General features: G+C 39.7%; 1 protein-coding gene across 15 annotated transcripts in view; it reads right to left on the bottom strand.

Moving 5' to 3' along the window:
- The window catches only part of SSH2 (slingshot protein phosphatase 2), a 306,939-nt gene that overhangs the window by 137,187 nt on the left and 152,307 nt on the right, over positions 1-17,445 (bottom strand). For 4 of the 15 annotated variants that reach the window (XM_078373917.1, XM_078373916.1, XM_035303257.3 and 1 more), the window contains exon 1: positions 9,676-9,958. The exons of 10 other annotated variants lie outside the window; for them this stretch is intronic. Coding sequence is in view for 2 of the 5 variants with exons in the window: in XM_035303257.3 (XP_035159148.1) it covers positions 9,676-9,803 (128 nt within the window). In the remaining 3 variants the exon portion in view is untranslated. Of the gene's footprint in view, positions 1-9,280; positions 9,959-17,445 lie in introns of those variants that run through there. One more of the 15 variants, XM_035303260.3, reaches the window with a different exon arrangement.

Genomic DNA, 17,445 nt, shown 5'->3' with positions numbered 1-17,445 from the left:
AGCACACTCTAGGTGGGGTGTGTTGGCTCGTGCCTGTAATCTCAGCACTTTGGGAGGCCCAGGTGGGCAGATCACCTGAGGTCAGGAGTTTTTGAGCAGCCTGACCAACGTGGTGAAACACAGTCTCTACTAAAAATACTAAGTAGCTAGGTGTGGTGGTGCACCCTGTAATCCCAGCTACTCTGGAGGTTGAATCAGGAAAATCGCTTGAACCCAGGAAGTGAAGGGTGCAGTGAGCTGAGATCGTGCCATTGCACCGCAGCCTGGGCAACAAGAGCGAAACTCTGTCTCAAAAAAAAAGAAAGAGGAAAGAGAGTACATTCTAAAATAATGATAAAATGTTCAATACAGTAATTATATAAAACAGTATCACAGTTGCTTATGATCAAGTATGTATTGTACATAACTGTATGTGCTATATTTTTATTTAACAATGCAGGTTTGTTTGCACCAGCATTACCACAAACACGTGCATAATATGTTATTCTATGACATTATGACAGCTACAGCCACTAGGTGATAGGAAATTTTCAGTTTCATTATAATATTATGGTACCACTGCTATATATGTGGTCTGTCATTGATCAAAATGTTGTTATGTGGTGCATAATTGTACTCAAAGAAACAAAACTCATTTACAAATAATATAATCATCCGTGAAGAAAAGCAAGAAAATCAAGTAAAAACATATACTAGATATTAGAACCAAGTTAAGAGTTTTAGCAAGGTGGTCTGACATAAAAGCAAATATCAAAAGTGATAGTTTTATGACCCACCTGCTATAACTAATTAGAAAACGTCATGGGAAAGTGGAGCTCATTCACAAGAGCAACAAAAACCTAATAAAATGCCCATGAATATACCTAATAAGAAATGTGTAATTACCATATCAGCAAAACTGTACAATTTAAATGAAGAACATTTAAAAAGCAGTGAATAATAGACCCACACATCACATTCTTTATTAGGCAGGCTCATTTTGTAAAACTGTTAATTTTCTTCAAAATTAATTCAGTAAGATTTCAATCAAAATTCTAATACAATTTTTAAAAGTGAAAATTGACAAGCTGATTCTAAGATTTATCTGGAAAATCAAATAAACAAAAATAGGACACTGAAAAATACTAACAAGGAGGTAAGAAGCACTGTCATATATTTGTCCAGTAAATCCATGATAAGTAAAATGAGTATCCGCATATGATCAGAAAAAAAAAACATATGTAGCATTTCAAATTAGTGAAGTAAGAATGTATTAAATAATGGTATTAGAATAACTATCCAATTAGAAAAAAAGTTAAGCTAGATTCTTACCTTGAACTATAAATAAATTCCAGATGTTTTAAATACTTAAATATTTAAAAATGTAAACATACTAGAAAAAATATAAAATACTTTGATAATCGTGAGGCTGAATGGGAAGAGGTTTTTAAAAAGCAAGATGCAAAATCTTGAAATCATAAGATCAAACATTTGACTATATAAAAATTGAAAACTTTTACATGGGATGCAAAGGTAAAAGGCAAAAGCAACAGGCTTGGAGAAAGTATTTTTGCCACATACTCAGAATATATAGAGAACATAAAAAAGAAAAAAAAAATCAAAGAAAAATGGTCAGAAGTACAAACATTCAAATCACAGAAAAAAATCAGTAACATATAAAAAGATGCTAAACCACCATAGTAATAAGGGAATTTTGAATAGAGACCTATTGAAGAGCAGGGACTCTAGAGTCAGACTACCCGTGTATGCATCCTGGCTGGATAATCTTGACAAGTTAACCTCTCTGTGCCTCTCTTCTGTAATTGAGGATAATATCTAACACGTAAAATTGTTAAGAAGAGTGAATGAAATGATCTACTGCTCAAAACAGTGTCCCTCAGATAGTAAATGCTCAGTAAAAAAATTATCTTTTTTTTTTTTGAGACGGAGTTTCTTTTTCTTTTTTTTTAAAGCGGAGTTTCGCTCTTGTTACCCAGGCTGGAGTGCAATGGCGCGATCTCGGCTCACCGCAACCTCTGCCTCCTGGGTTCAGGCAATTCTCCTGCCTCAGCCTCCTGAGTAGCTGGGATTACAGGCACGCGCCACCGTGCCCAGCTAATTTTTTGTATTTTTAGTAGAGACGGGGTTTCACCATGTTGACCAGGATGATCTTGATCTCTTGACCTCGTGATCCACCCGCCTTGGCCTCCCAAAGTGCTGGGATTACAGGCGTGAGCCCCAGCACCCGGCCGTGAGTTTCAATTGCTGGAGTGCAATTGCACAATCTCGGCTCACTGCAACCTCTGCTTCCTGGGTTCAAGCGATTGTCCAGCCTCAGCCTCCTGAGTAGCTGGGATTACAGGTACCCGTCATCATGCCTGGCTAATTTTTGTATTTTTGTGGAGACGGGGTTTCACCATGTTGGCCAGGCTGGTCTAGAACTCCTGACCTCAGGTAATCCACCCGCCTTAGCCTCCCAAAGTGCTGGGATTACAGGTGTGAGCCACCTCACCCTGCTTATCTGCTATGAATGTCATTAATATTATTAGGGTTGGGGAAGATATAGGGAAAGACATGCTTATACACAGCTGGTTAAGAACAAATTGGTAAAGCCTTTTTAGAAAGCAATTTGGCTGTATGTATCAAATTTTTAACATATACATAACATGAGGTCCAGAAATTCCACTGCTAGAAATTTAAGGAAATGTTTACATATGTATATAAAGATGTGTGTATCAGGATTTTGAGTGCAGCACTTTAGGAGCTCTGGATTCAGAAATAAGAAATGCTAGTTCTAGTTTCAGTTCTACTATCAAGTCATGTAGCCTTGTGCAAATCACTTCAGCATTTGGATTCTTTATTTTTTTATGCTATAAAATGTGGACAATGACTTGCCCAATCTGACTCAGAGGAATACTTTAAGGTAGCAGTCAACATCATCAGCTTCATCTAAGAACCTGTTAGACGCACAAATTCTCCAGCCACATCCTAGACTTACAGAATCAGAAACGCTGGGGACTGTGGGTAGCAATTTGTGTTTTAACAAGCCCTCCAGGTGATTCTGATGCAAGCTTAAGTTTGGAGATGAGTTCACGTGAAAACACCTTGGACAACTACATAGTGGAACTGAAAGAGCATTAGTACTATTACTAATACACAAAATAAGACTTTCTACCTTTTGATTTCATGAAAAGGTACACTGTAAATGAACATCCAATATGCTCCTCTACTGTTGAGGTTGAGACTTAAAAAGCACTAATGTGTTTCTAGGAAGTCAAGTTCATATATGAACCAAGTTAAAAAAAATTTTTTAGGTCAAGGATAAAAAGCTTAAGGTAACCTCATTAGCAAATCAAGCTATGTTTCAGTGCTTTAGTTTCAAGACAAGACTTTTTTGATCAGAGGTTTTCATAACAGGGATATTTTACTTTATTTAGTTTTATTTATTTATTTATGAGATAGGGTTTTCCTCTGTTGCCCAGGCTGGGGTGCAGTGGCACCATCTCGGCTCACTATAACCTCTGCCTCTCTGGCTCACACTATCCTCCCACCTTAGCCTCCCAAGTACCTGGGACTACAGGCACGCACCACCATGCCTGGCTAATTTTTTGTAGAGACAGAATCTCCCTGTGTTGCCCAGGCTGGTCTAAACTCCTGGGCTCAAGGGATCCATCTGCTTTGACCTCCCAAAGAGCTGGGATTACAGGCATGAGCCACTGAGCCCAGCTGGGAATATTTTAAAGAGTAGTCTTTGCCAGCATTTTATCTAATATTTTTTAATTCTTCCCTGAGCTTTTCAGGACACAAAAATGGCCACTTGTTTAGTATATAATAACACTAACACCTTGGCTCCTTGCTTAGTGACTACTTCCCAGAGACTCAGTAATGGCTCTCTAAAAATAATACAGGCTTCCATATTTTTCAGAAGTTCAGATTTTTGTTTTACTAAAATGCATGTACAGACTCTTCTTTTTTTTGAGACGGAGTTTCGCTCTTGTTACCCAGGCTGGAGTGCAATGGCACGATCTCGGCTCACCGCAACCTCCGCCTCCTTGGTTCAGACAATTCTCCTGCCTCAGCCTCCTGAGTAGCTGGGATTACAGGCATGCGCCACCATGCCCAACTAATTTTTTGTAGAGACGAGGTTTCACCATGTTGACCAGGATGGTCTCGATCTCTTGATCTCGTGATCCACCTGCCTCGGCCTCCCAAAGTGCTGGGATTACAGGCTTCAGCCACCGCGCCCGGCCAGACTCTTAAAGGGTATGAACTTTTTATGATCATTCTCATCAGTCTAATCCAAAGACTCTTGAAGTTTGACCACATGATTCTCTGGTTTGCTCATATATGTATTTTTTCTAGCATAATTAACACTGAACAGTACAATAGTAACTATAGTTTATTTCTGGAATGATTTTGATCATTTATTAATGTTCTTCATTGACAGGTCAAAAATAATACCATATTTGGTGAGTTTTATACAGCAGCAAGCATATACCTTAATCTAATAATGATGACATAATTACCACTAAAATAAAGTAATACTCCAGCTAGTCCATAATTTTACCTATCATATATAACACAGTTGAAAATAAGAGCCTATGAAATTACCAAAATAGATGTCCAAAAGCCATAAATCCGAAATCATCAACTTTCCCCCCTAGGAGAGTCCATAGGATCTTACTTTGGCCTATTTACTTTTTATTTTATTTTTAAAGAAATAGTCTTCCTCTATTGCCCACGCTGGAGTGCAATGGCAAGATCATAGCTCACTGTAACTTCACATTCCTGGGTTCAAGCGATCCTCTTGCCTCAGTCTCTTGAGTAGCTAGGACTACAGGCATGAACTGCTACACCTTCCTATCTATCATCTATCTATCTATCTATCTATCTATCTATCTATCTATCTATATCTATCTAATCTGCCTAGTTATCTATCTGCCCATCCATCCATCCATCCTCTCTTCTATCTATCTATCTATCTACCTACCTACCTGCCTACCTACCTACCTACCAATTAATCAATCAATCAGAGACAGGGTCCCACTACAATGCCTGGGCTGGTCTCAAACTCCTGTCTTCCCAAAGTGCTGGGATTACAGGTGTGAGCCACTGCCCCTGGCTCCAATTTACTCTTTGACACAGTTCTCACAGGATTTGTTTCTTGGCTTCTAAACCCACAGCAAACCTGAAGGCAGTAAATGAGAAGGGGCAAAAAGCTCTTTTGAGTGGGTTCTTAGCAGTGACAAGAGAACCACTGAGCTAAGGGTACTCATGTATCAAGATACTCCCCTCCCCCAAATACAAAATTGTTTTGAGTCAGTCTTCATTTAGGACCCTAAATCTGAATTGTTTAGCTGCTCTTACTAGTTATTGCTATACGTATTGGTACCATAGGGACATGCTCACAGCAGTTGAGGTTATAGTATCAGTTTTTAGAAATAACACTTCCCTTTAGGAAAGAAGTTCTAAACCTTTTTTGAGATCACAGATCACGTTGAAAATCTGATTTTAAAATATATTTACTCAACATTTTCATATAATCTCAAGGAGTTTGACTTTTTGAAGCCAATCCATAGACCTCTAGGTGACCATGGACCTCAAATTAAGAACTTCTTCATTAGGTGCTAACAATGGGTAAATTTAAGTTCTTAAAGTTTAGTAGTTTACTCAGAATGATTCCTAATAATTTTTTTAATGATGATAAGCTAGGCAACTCTAAAAATGCTAAATAAACATAATCTCTAAAGCAATACTAATAAATAGTTTACAAGAAGTGAATATTATAGCAAGTCTCTTTAAAGAAAAAAGGAGTGGTTAGGCATAGTAGCTCACTTTGGGAGGCGAAGGCAGGAAGATCACTTGAGCACAGGAGTGTGAGACTACCCTGGGCAACAAAGTGAGATGCTGTCTCTCAAAAAAAAACCAGAGAATTGCTTGAACCCAGGGGGGTGGCAGAGGTTGTAGTGAGCCAAGATCATGCCACTTCACTCCGGCCTGGGTGAAAGAGTAAGACTCTGTTTCAAAAAAAAAAGCCCATGCCACTTCACTCCAGCCTGGGTGAAAGAGTAAGACTTTGTTTCCAAAAAAAAAGCCAGGTGTGGTAGCATGTGCCTGTGGTCCCAGCAACACAGGAAGTTGAAGTCAAAGGACTGCTTGAGCCCAGGAGGTCGAGACTGCAAGTAAGATGTGTTCAAGCCACTTCCAGCCTGAATGACAGAGCAAGGCCCTGTCTCAAAAAAACAAAACAAGAAACAAAGAAAAAAGAAGTGGGAAAATAGAGACAAAAATAAAAGACAAATATTCATAAAATTCTTTAAAAGTTCATCTTAGTAGCAAAAATTAGTATAGCAAATATATTTTTCAGGAAGTTGAAGATTTCAGCAGTCAAAGATAATTCGTCAGACTGCCAAGTCTCAAAAGTGACCTTGCAACTACTAAGACAAAATATCATTTTTATAGGTTAAGGGCACTGGCCTAGGAAATAGATCTGGATTCTAAGGACAATTTTGTCACTTACTAGCTATATGGCCTTGAGTAACTACTTAGCTTCTCTAAGCCTCAGTTTCATTATCCATAAACAGAACAAATCAGTTCATAAGGTTGCCATGATTATTAAATGAGACAGATGTACATTAAACTCAGCACAGTGAAAGTGGTCAATAAATGGCAGCTATTAGTTATTAATTTCTATTAACTAACTTTTTGTGTAGACAATTACAGTTCACAAAGTGTTACCAAATATATGATCTCTTATGATCTTATGGGGTAAGAACCACTGTATACCCATTTTATAGTGGAAGAAACTGATGTCAAATTATTTACTCAAAGATGCTAATTATTAGGAAAATAAATTTGGACTTGATTGACCAGAAAACATGATTCACAACTCCTTTTTGCCAAAAAAGCTTAGAATCCCTGCTTTTAAAAAAATATTTTATTATTTAAAGAGGCAGTGTCTTGCTCTGCCTCCCAGGCTGGCATGCAGTGACACAATCATGGCTCACTGAAGCCTTGAACTCCTGGGCTCAAGTAATCCTCCCACCTCCGCCTCCTAAGCAGCTGGGACTACAGGTGTGTGTACCACCACACTCTACTAATTTTTAAATGTTTTCATAGAGACAGAGTCTCAGTATGTTGCCCAGAATGGTCTTGAACTCCTGGGCCTAAAGTGATCCTCCTGCCTCCCAAAGTGCTGGGATTACAGGTATAAGCCATTGTGCCTGGACATTTCTATTCTTTTTTGAGACAGAGTCTTGCTCTGTCACCCAGGCTGGAGTGCAGTGGCATGATCACGGCTTACTGTAGCTTCAAACTTCCGAGCTCAAGCTTGTCTCCCACCTCAGCCTCCCGAGTAGCTGAGACTATAGGCATGCACCACCATACCTGACTCATTTTTTCTATTTTTCTTAAGACAGAGTCTCACTGTGTTGCCCAGGCTGGTCTCCAATTCCTGAGCTCAAGTGATCCGCCTGCCTCAGCCTCCCAAAGTGCTGGAACTGTAAGTGTGAGCAACCACACCAGGCCCATTTAAATTCTTTGTATTGTGCTTATTAGGTTGGTGCAAAAATAAATGCAGTTTTTGCTATTATTTTTACTGGCAAAAAATATACACAGCATAAAATTTACCATTTTAACCATTTTAAGTGTACAGTTCTAGGGCATTAAGTACTTTCACACCGTTGTGCAACTACCACCATCCAACCCCAGAATTTTTTAATCTTCCTCAAATGAAACTTTGTGCTCTTCAAATACCAATTTCCCATCCCTTCTCCCTCAACCCTTAGCAACCACCATTCTACTTTACTTCTACCTGAATTTGATGTCTATGGATAGGTACCTCATAGAGTATTTATACTTTTGTGACTCACTTATTTGACTTAGAATAGTATTGTCAAGGTTATTCATACTGTAGCATACATCAGATTTCTTCCTTAAGGCTAAATAATATTCTACTATATGTACATACCACATTTTGTTAATCCATTCATCCATCTATGGACACTTGGGTTGCTTCCACTTCCATTTTTAAAGTACTGTTAACACTATTATTTTCATATTGGTTATCCAGTGTCAGATTACTCACCCATTAACTTCTCCTTCACTGCATGTCCCTCCCCCTTTCAGAGGGAAAATGCAAGTCAGTCAGTTTAACTGTGGAGCTTTTACAGTAGAGAGCAGTTAAACAACTTTTGTGATTTTTTTCTATTTTTTTAGGAGCTCCACCATGAATCAACACACGGGGTGGGGGGGGGGGCGGGAAAGAAACTCAAATGAGTTTAATTTAATTTGGAATTAAAGAATAGGAAGCGGGGCCGGGCGCGGTGGCTCAAGCCTATAATCCCAGCACTTTGGGAGGCCGAGGCGGGTGGATCACGAGGTCAGGAGATCGAGACCATCTTGGTCAACATGGTGAAACCCCGTCTCTACTAAAAATACAAAAAATTAGCTGGGCATGGTGGCGCGTGCCCAGTAGTAGTAATCCCAGCTACTCAGGAGGCTGAGGCAGGAGAATTGCCTGAACCCAGGAGGCGGAGGTTGCGGTGAGCCGAGATCGCGCCATTGCACTCCAGCCTGGGTAACGAGAGCGAAACTCCGTCTCAAAAAAAAAGAAAAAAAATAGGAAGGATAGGAGGAATTGAAGGATAGGAGGGCAAATCATATCTGAAAATAATAAATTAGTTGTAAGATTATCTAGAAATCACTTTATATGCGATTCTCTGGACTTTTAATAAGGGATAAAGTTTCTGTTGTTGGACATTAAAAAGCTGACCCAAGAGGGAGACAGTAGCTTTGCTTAAGGGCAAAGAGTCTAGGAAAACTTCAGCAGGTGACTCCTCTGAAGCCACTTGGAGTGAGTGCTAATACACTAACGCAGACCAAACTGCTGCTATCTAAGTAATCTTAAACCACTGCATTGATTTAAGGGTGCAACCCGAATAGGAAAAGTTCCTCTACTTGATAACTGTGAGGTGAGATTAACCACAAGCTTCAGCACACACACTTCTCAGAAACAGCTAAACCACAATGGAATGACAACTCTCTAGAGACTTTAAAAACAGCGACGATTTAAAGACGCACTTGCACTTTGGTGAATGAAGGTGTGCATGCAGGCTTGGGCTGTGAACCCGTCCTAGTTGTACAAGAGGAGACAAAATAGCGAAACTACCGAAATAAGCTTTCTGGAATTACTCCAGACTACAACCAGTAGGAGCGAAGAACGGCCTTTCTTTTTGTAAATGGCTAATAACAGAAACTTATTTAAAACAAACAAAACCCACAATCACGGAAGGCTCCTCACCAGAAGGACCCACAGGGACTCCCACAGGCTGTTCCGATTCTGTCGACCGCCCTTCAACCCAGTCTTCCAAGTGCCAAACGGCTCAGCTGTCACTCGGTCACCACTGACAACTCAGGGACAACCCGCGCTTTCAAAGTCCCTCAAAGTTTACCGGAAATTCTCCCACAGGATTTTTTTCCGTCCACTCACACCCCGGGACACTTTCCGCCTCCACGAATCCCCCCACCTTTCTACCCCACCATCCTTCTCTCCAGACGCCCGCAGACCTCCAGGCACGCAGGATGTGCGCTAGCCCTCGCTTGCTTGTTTGCTTCCCAGGATGCTGGGGAAAGCGGCTGCTGAAAGGGCAAACTTTCTGAGCGTTAGCGGAGGCAGAGGGCGCGCGGCGGACTCACAGCTGGTTGATGGCGTTCTGCGAGATGACCGCGTTGGCGGAGAAGTAAGGAATCATGTCGGGGGCCCAGAAGCTGCAGGTGCAGGCAAGGGTAGCCTTTCTCTTGCGGGCTAACGTGCTTAGGGTCATGAGGCCGGCTCAAAGTACACAACTCCGCATCCTGGCATCTGCCCTGCTCCGGCACGAGGCGCAGGCGGTGCGGGCACCCGGCGGCGGAGGCGGGCCCACCGGGTCGCGCGGAGGCAGCAGCCGAAGCCCCGGGGCTCGGCAGTCGAGTCGGGACTGACAGGCGCCGCCAGCAGCCGGCCCCCACCCGCGTCCGGGGCGGGACCGGGTGGGCGAGTCCTGAGAGCGGAGAGGGTTGGCCCGGCCGGTGCCCCGCCCCAGATCTCGGGACGCCCGCGCAGATCCCGCAGCCCGCGTTACAGCCCTTGGGGCATCCGGTGGCCCCAAGACACCGCTGCTTGGTGAGGAAGGGAGCGAAGCTAGGGGTCGGTGAGGAAGGCTCGCATTTCTCTAAAGGAGGATGTTTCAACAATCATGCCTCTTAATTGGCTCCATACATTGAACCTCAAATCCGTTTTTGAAAGATCTTAAAAAAATTTTAAGGCCATAAATTCACAAGTGCAACAAATATTTATCAAAGACTTCCTATGTGATGTAATTCAGAGATATATATCTATACATATGTATAGATATATATAGATATATAGACATATATGTTTTTAAAGCGGAGTTTCGCTATTGTCGCCCAGACTGGAGAGCAATGGTGCGATCTCAGCTCACTGCAACCTCCACCGCCTCCCAGGTTCAAGTGATTCTTCAGCCTCAGCCGAAGGCTGGGATTACAGGCACCAGCCACCATGCCCAGCTAATTTTTGTATTTTTAATAGAAAGGGGTTTCACCATGTTGGCCAGGCTGGTCTCAAACCCTCAATCTCCGGTGATCCGCCTATGTCGGCCTCTCAAAGTGCTAGGATTACAGGGGTGAGCCACCGTGCCTGGCCCCCCCCCCCTTTTTTTTAACTAACAGTTGAAGTTCAGGGCAACAAGCAAAAAACAGTTTAGACGCTCGATAACATCTAATCTTTGTAAGTAAATCTGTAGAGCGCTTTCTTAGACATCTCCCAATCCAAGGATTCACAGCCTTAGCTGCACATAGGAATTACTTGTGGAAGGTTTAAAAAATCCCAATGCCCAGGCTGCACCTTAATAAAATTAGAATCTCTTGAAGGTGGGATTTAGACATATTTTTGAAAACTCCCCGAGTGATTCCAAAGTGCAGCCATGGTTGAGAAGGCAGGCTAGAGATCTTATCTTCACTTTACAGATACAGTAACATTTAAGTTCTAAGCAGATGACCTGGTTTATAAATAATGTCACTCAGGAACACAGGTTTTATGACACTTGACCTAGAGCTTTTACCACCAAACTGTATTCCCTGATGCCTTTACAGTGCCTTCCAATTCACTGAGCAGTGCCTTTCACCTGACCAGGGACCAGCTCTTTGTAAAATATGACTGCTCTCTCTCTCCTACATGGTGTGGTCACAAAAGGGTCTGGCATGGTGCAGGCATTCGATAAAAGTCAGCTTCCTTTTATTTTAGCTTTAAGGTCTTATTATGCTACAGCAAATACTTTCAGGTATCAGTATTTTTAGCAGTTTTTTTTTATTACTAGACTAAAATATGTATCACTGAAGCTACCTTAAGAATTCTAGAGTCAGAAACTAATAATTTCTAAAAACTTTAACCAATTAGAAAACAGACTAAAATAGGAAGAAGTCACTTTAAGACTCAACATGTGAAAAAAATGTTTGTTTTATATAAATATTCACACAATTTTCAAGATACTAGTAATGAAATCATCAATCAAAATTAGAAGTTCTATGCCTAAAACCAGAATGACTCAGTTGATTCTTCCATAAAATTTAGGCTGTTGCCAAAGCACCATGAGGAACTTGAAATACTACAAACTCATGCTGGAAAGTTATCTAAGTTTCTGAGATAGCTGGTAATAGGAAAACACCAGGTGGTAAGTGAAGAGTTAATAGAAGGTCTGGATCTTGGAGTTCATCATCTTCATCCATCTCTAGGAAGGAAAATGTTGAAAGATTTATTCAGGCTGTGTCAGCAGGCACCCAAATGGTAGTGTAAGAAAAAATCTGCTGATACACCCCAAAATAAATTGCTTAAAATATCTGGCAAACTTGCCAGTTTGAAATTTCTTCCAGGCTGTAATTTATTACAGCCTCCTGCTGTGATTAAAAAAAAAAAAAAAGGAGGAGGCACTTTAGAATAGTGAGTCCAGTTCCTTTCATGACACAGCAGAGGGAGGATTTTATTGAAGTCAACATTAAATTATGCCATTTAGGACAGATAATGGCATGGTAATTATCTGTATCTGTCTGAAGAAGGAAATGTGTATTATTCAATTCATACTTAATATCTCTTTCATTTAAAAATGCCAGAGATAAAGATTTCATAAATATGTATCTTGTCTTTATAAATAGGTTCCTATAGCGACACCCCAGAAGTGTTTAGTCCTTTCCTTTCTCCTCAAAAGACCTCTGTCAGTGCCTGTTCAGCTAAGGAGTCTATGTTAACATCCCTATCCAGGCTTTTTCAAAAGCTCTTCAAAGTTAAATTCTCACATTGAATTGTAATATAGGAAATTGAGAAAGTGCTAGAAGATGTCTTGCTTTTCTTTCTTTTTTTTTTTTTTGAGACAGAATTTCACTCTTCTTGCCCAAGCTGGAGTGCAATGGCACGATCTCAGTTCACTCCAACCTCCGCCTCCTGGGTTCAAGTGATTCTCCTTCCTCAGCCTCCTGAGTAGCTGGGATTACAGGTGCATGCCACCATGCCCAGCTAATTTTTTGTAATTTTAGTAGAAACAGGGTTTCACCATGTTAGCCAGGCTGGTCTGGAACTCCCGACCTCAGGTGATCTACCTGCCTTGGCCTCCCAAAGTGCTGGGATTACAGGCGTGAGCCACCGCTCCGGCCTGTCTCTGGCTTTTTTAGGAAAAAAATTAAATCATGTTTGCAAACAGGGATGAATTTAAGAAAATAGTTCTTTCTGCTACTGTCCGTTTTTAAAAGTTGAATCCATTCCTTTTCTTTTCACAGTCTGCAGAGTGTCAAAATGCTAATCAATTTAGTTACAGCTCAATTTAATTCTTTACTCTCCACTGTCAGGAAACAAGGCTCCAGGAAGCAAGCTTTCTGTACCCATGCATCTAGGAATTCAAAAATGATTTCAAATTAGATTGAGCAGCATGAAATAAACTAAGTTATTTTTCTACTCTACATGAAGTCAGAAAGAGCTTTCTCTAAAAAACAAAAAAATGTGCACAAAGGCCCTGAAGAAAAATTGCTGCCTTTCTTTACATTCTTGCTTGAGTTGGAGGATTTGAAATAGCTTTGTCATGCCATTTGCTTGACCATTTCAAGATTCAAAATGTGAATATTCTAAAACGTTGGCTCTTGACAACAGTAGCTATGACCAAATAAAGTTTTTGTAGGATGACACATTAATAGTATTAAAAATGCTTAAGTAGAAAATGCTTAAGGTATTTCCATTACTATGTATACATGTATCCCTTATGGTATAATCACTGTAAAAAAGTGAACAGTGGAGACTTACATGCTGACCTAACTATATTCCAGGACAGACCAGAAGGTGGACTGAAATGTGAATGAAGGATATAGTAGATATGCTCTTGCTGCTATGACAAAATTTCAACATGAGTAGATCATTTGAACTGATGCCAAAAGCAATGTGCTATAAGCCAGAGGACCTAATTTGTAGTTCTAACATAGTCACTTAATAAACTAAGACTGGCCAAGTCACTTCATCTATAAAATGATATAAGAAAACTCTAGGAAAAGTCCCTAGATCTGTTCGTGTGAGAGTTGGGAAACTTTGAGAAAGGAATCTCATCCTATCTGGAGAATCCTGAGCAATGTATTTAATCCAATTAAGATAAACAGTCACCTAGTGCAAAGCAGTAGAGCCCAGTAGTTAAAAACTCTGACTTTGGAATTAATAGGCTAGGTTTGGATCCTACTGCAACCATTAGCTATGAATTTCAGTTACTTAATCTTGGGCTCAGTACTTGGCGCTTAATTTATGAAGTTATTGTGAGGATTAATTAATATACATAAAGTACTTAAAAGAGTGCCTGGCACAAAAATGTACTGTTTGGCTTTAATGTCTGGCAACTTGAAGGTAAGGCCCACTGTGCACCTTAGTTTATTCACTGACAAAATGAAAACGTTAGAGATTATCTTCTATGCTCTTTTCCACAAATATGAAAAATAGCTAAAGTGGGCAACATTAGAAAGTGGCAGTGATGCTGATATCAGAAGTTCTGGGTTCTAGCTTTTTTGTCTATGTGTAAACCTGAATCTATCCCAGCCCTACTTTCTTTAATCTTAAACTAGGGTAATCAAACTGAGGTAATATTTACCTCAAGAGCTAATTAAGATACAAGGACAAAAGGCCGGGTGTGATGGATCATGCCTTGTAATCCCATCATTTTGGGAGGCTGAGGTGGGTGGATCACTTGAGGTCAGGAGTTTGAGACCAGGATGTTCATCATGGTGAAACCCCTTTTCTACTAAAAATACAAAAATTAGCCAGGCACAGTGGTAGGTGCCCGTAATCTCAGCTACTGGGGAGGCTGAGGCAGGAGAATCACTTGAACTCAGTAGGTGGAGGTTGCAGTGAGCTGAGATTGCACTGCTGCACTACAGCCTGGGCAACAGAGTGAGATTCGATCTCAAAAAAAAAAAAAAAAAAAAGATACAGGGACAAAAGGGCTTTGTGAACAACACCAAATTTATTATTATCATCATCATCATCATTCACAAATTGGCCAATTAGCTTTCAATAATAGAAAGCTAGTTGTATTTGTTGTTGTTGTTGTTTTTTTTTGAGACAGAGTTTCAGTCTTGTTGCCCAGGCTGGAGTACAATGGCTCGACCTCCCAGGTCAAGTGATTCTCCTGCCTCGGCCTCCCAAGTAGCTGGGATTACAGGCATGCAACATTACGCTGGCTAATTTTGTATTTTTAGAAGAGATAGGGTTTCTCTATGTTGGTCAGGCTGGTCTGGAACTCCCAACCTCAGGTGATCCGCCTACCTCGACCTCCCAAAGTGCTGGGATTACAGGTGTGAGCTACCATGCCCCCCCATATTTGTTTTCTTTTGTTACCCTGAAGTTGACAAATGAATGAAAATTAAAATACTTGGCCAGGCATGTCACTTATAGGTGACTCACACCTATAATCCCAGCACTTTGGGAGGCCAAGGCAGGAGAATTGCTTGATCCCAGCAATTTGAGACCAGCCTGGGCAACATAGCAAGACCCTGTCTCATTAAAACAATAAAAATAATAAAGAAAAAGAAATACATACAAACTTCCCCTATGTACCACCACTTTATTCGGGAAGTCTTTACTATGATTGTTTGCCAGGTAGTTTTACATGAACTCAGTATTATAATCTGTTGTAATGTGAGATCTACAGTGCTCACTCAATTTTTCTATTTTTAAAGCTTTCATGTAATAGCTTTAACTTAAATAATTTTAGTTTTAAAATACCTAGTCATAAGAAAAAGTGATTACACCAAAGAACTATTTGTATTTTTATGTTTTCTCTAACGGCTTGATCTAGAAACATAAAGAGTAAGTTAATCCTCTGAGTATCAAAAGGAGGAAAAGCAACACTTAGAGTTATAAAACAAAAATCCTGTAACCTGGAGTAATGCAACATTCTGTCTCCTCTTAATCTGTAAAGCACTAGGACAAAACTCTCAAGATAATACCTGAATTTCTATCAAGAGGTATCTTACTACACTTAGTCAATAGCATTCTTTATATAGCACAATAAACCAAACTCTATAAACAAAGACTCTTAAAAACAATCATGGTTTGCAATCACCATGTGGCTTATTTTTTAAAAAAGAATATCTGACCATAGTTTTAAACATTGGATTGAACAATGTCACTGAGCCTTTATAGTCTTTTCCACGGATTTTTTGCTCTGTAAGAGCAATGGAAAACACTGAAAAGATCTACCTATCAACTCCAGGAGAGGTGATCTCTAAGGCATTCATCCCCACCATGGACTTAAATACCATATGCTCCTGTAGGAAGAGATGCTGAAATGCTGCTTTCTTCAGGTTACAAAAGCCCTAAACTCTATTGTTAAGTAAAAATAATAGGCATTTAAAGATCACTTTCACATCAAACATACTTTACAAAACATTTAACCATTTAGTCTCCACTTTATGTCTTTAAATATTTTCTTTTTCTTTTTTTCAGACCGCTCAGGGATGAAACATTTTTTTAAACTAGTTTTTTTTTTTTAATAACATTAACACATGCTGAATGTTTAAATCACTTTTTAGAATTCAGAAAGGCAAAATAAAAGTCACCATTCTCATTCTCATCATCGTCTTACTCCCAGAGATAATTGCTATTAATATTTCCAGAAATTTTCCTTGCATATGCATACAGCAATATATTGTAGTTGCTTGTTGAGAAGCGTGCGCGTGCACACACACACACACACACACAGAATTATACATATTATTCTGCTTGCATTTCCCCCTACTTATCACTATACCTTAGGCATTTTTCCATGTTATTGTAAATCTCCCTCATTCTTTTAAAGGAGTGTAAAGCATTTTATTGTACAATCATGTATAATTTATTTAAACAGTCCTCTACTTATGGACATTTAAGTTGTTTCCAGTCTTAACTATTGTATGCAATATTACTATGAACATGCGTTTGTATAATTTTTGTTCATGTCATGACAGGGACATTGAAGAAAAATATTTGTGCATACATGTGAATATACTTGTTGGATAAATACCTGGAGGTAGAATAGGCAGTTTGAAATATTTTAAACATCTTAGGACTTGGTAGATATGATCAAATTGTCCTCCTAAAGAGTTTAGTTTTTTATTTTCCCTTGCATTATTAGTGTCTCCTGCTACTCCACACTCTATTAAATTAACTCAGGGCCCAAGATGCTCTTCTGTGTCCCATCATTTACATGTTACATTAAAAGCTAAATATATACATATTAGAAAAGTAAAATATGCTTATGGAAATAAACTAGAAAATTTGTAAAGAAAAATATTATGAGGAATTATGGATTATTGTTTCCAAAGAACTACTTAGACTATAACAAGATAAATGTAAATTATTTTTTTCTGAGACAAGCTCTCACTCTGTCGTCCAGACTGGAGTGCAGTGGTGCAGTCACAGCTCACTGCAGCCTCAACTGCCTGGTCTCAAGCAATCCTCCTGGCTCAGCTTCCAAGCAGCTAGAACTGCAGGCATGTGCCACCACGCCTGTTGAGATGAGGTCTTGCCATGTTGCCCAGGCTGGTTTGAAACTTCTGGGCTCAACTGATCCTCCTGCCTTGGCCTCCCAAAGTGTGGAGACTCCAGGCATAAGCCATCATGCCTGGTCGGTAAATGTAATTTTTAAGCTACTTTGAAGTTAATATAATTTTAAATTCAGAAGATTTAAAAATTATTTCTATTTTAGAAATATACTGAAGTTTTTCAATAAATGTAGAAGATATTTTGAGATCTGCTCAATGATAACGCTGTAGAACATATTAATATTATGTTCTAGAATGTAGTGAGACAGAGATAGAAAAATGGGAAGTGATTTGGGGAATAACAAAGAATGGAGACTAAAGGAGCCAAGAAGGTTTTGAAAATAAAATACCTGTTTTTTTTTGAGA

The sequence above is a fragment of the Callithrix jacchus genome, chromosome 5 (assembly GCF_049354715.1).
Source record: "Callithrix jacchus isolate 240 chromosome 5, calJac240_pri, whole genome shotgun sequence".
Taxonomy (NCBI): domain Eukaryota; kingdom Metazoa; phylum Chordata; class Mammalia; order Primates; family Cebidae; genus Callithrix; species Callithrix jacchus.
Note: the sequence above shows the minus strand (reverse complement) of the source record. Positions and strands in the feature narration are given on the sequence as shown.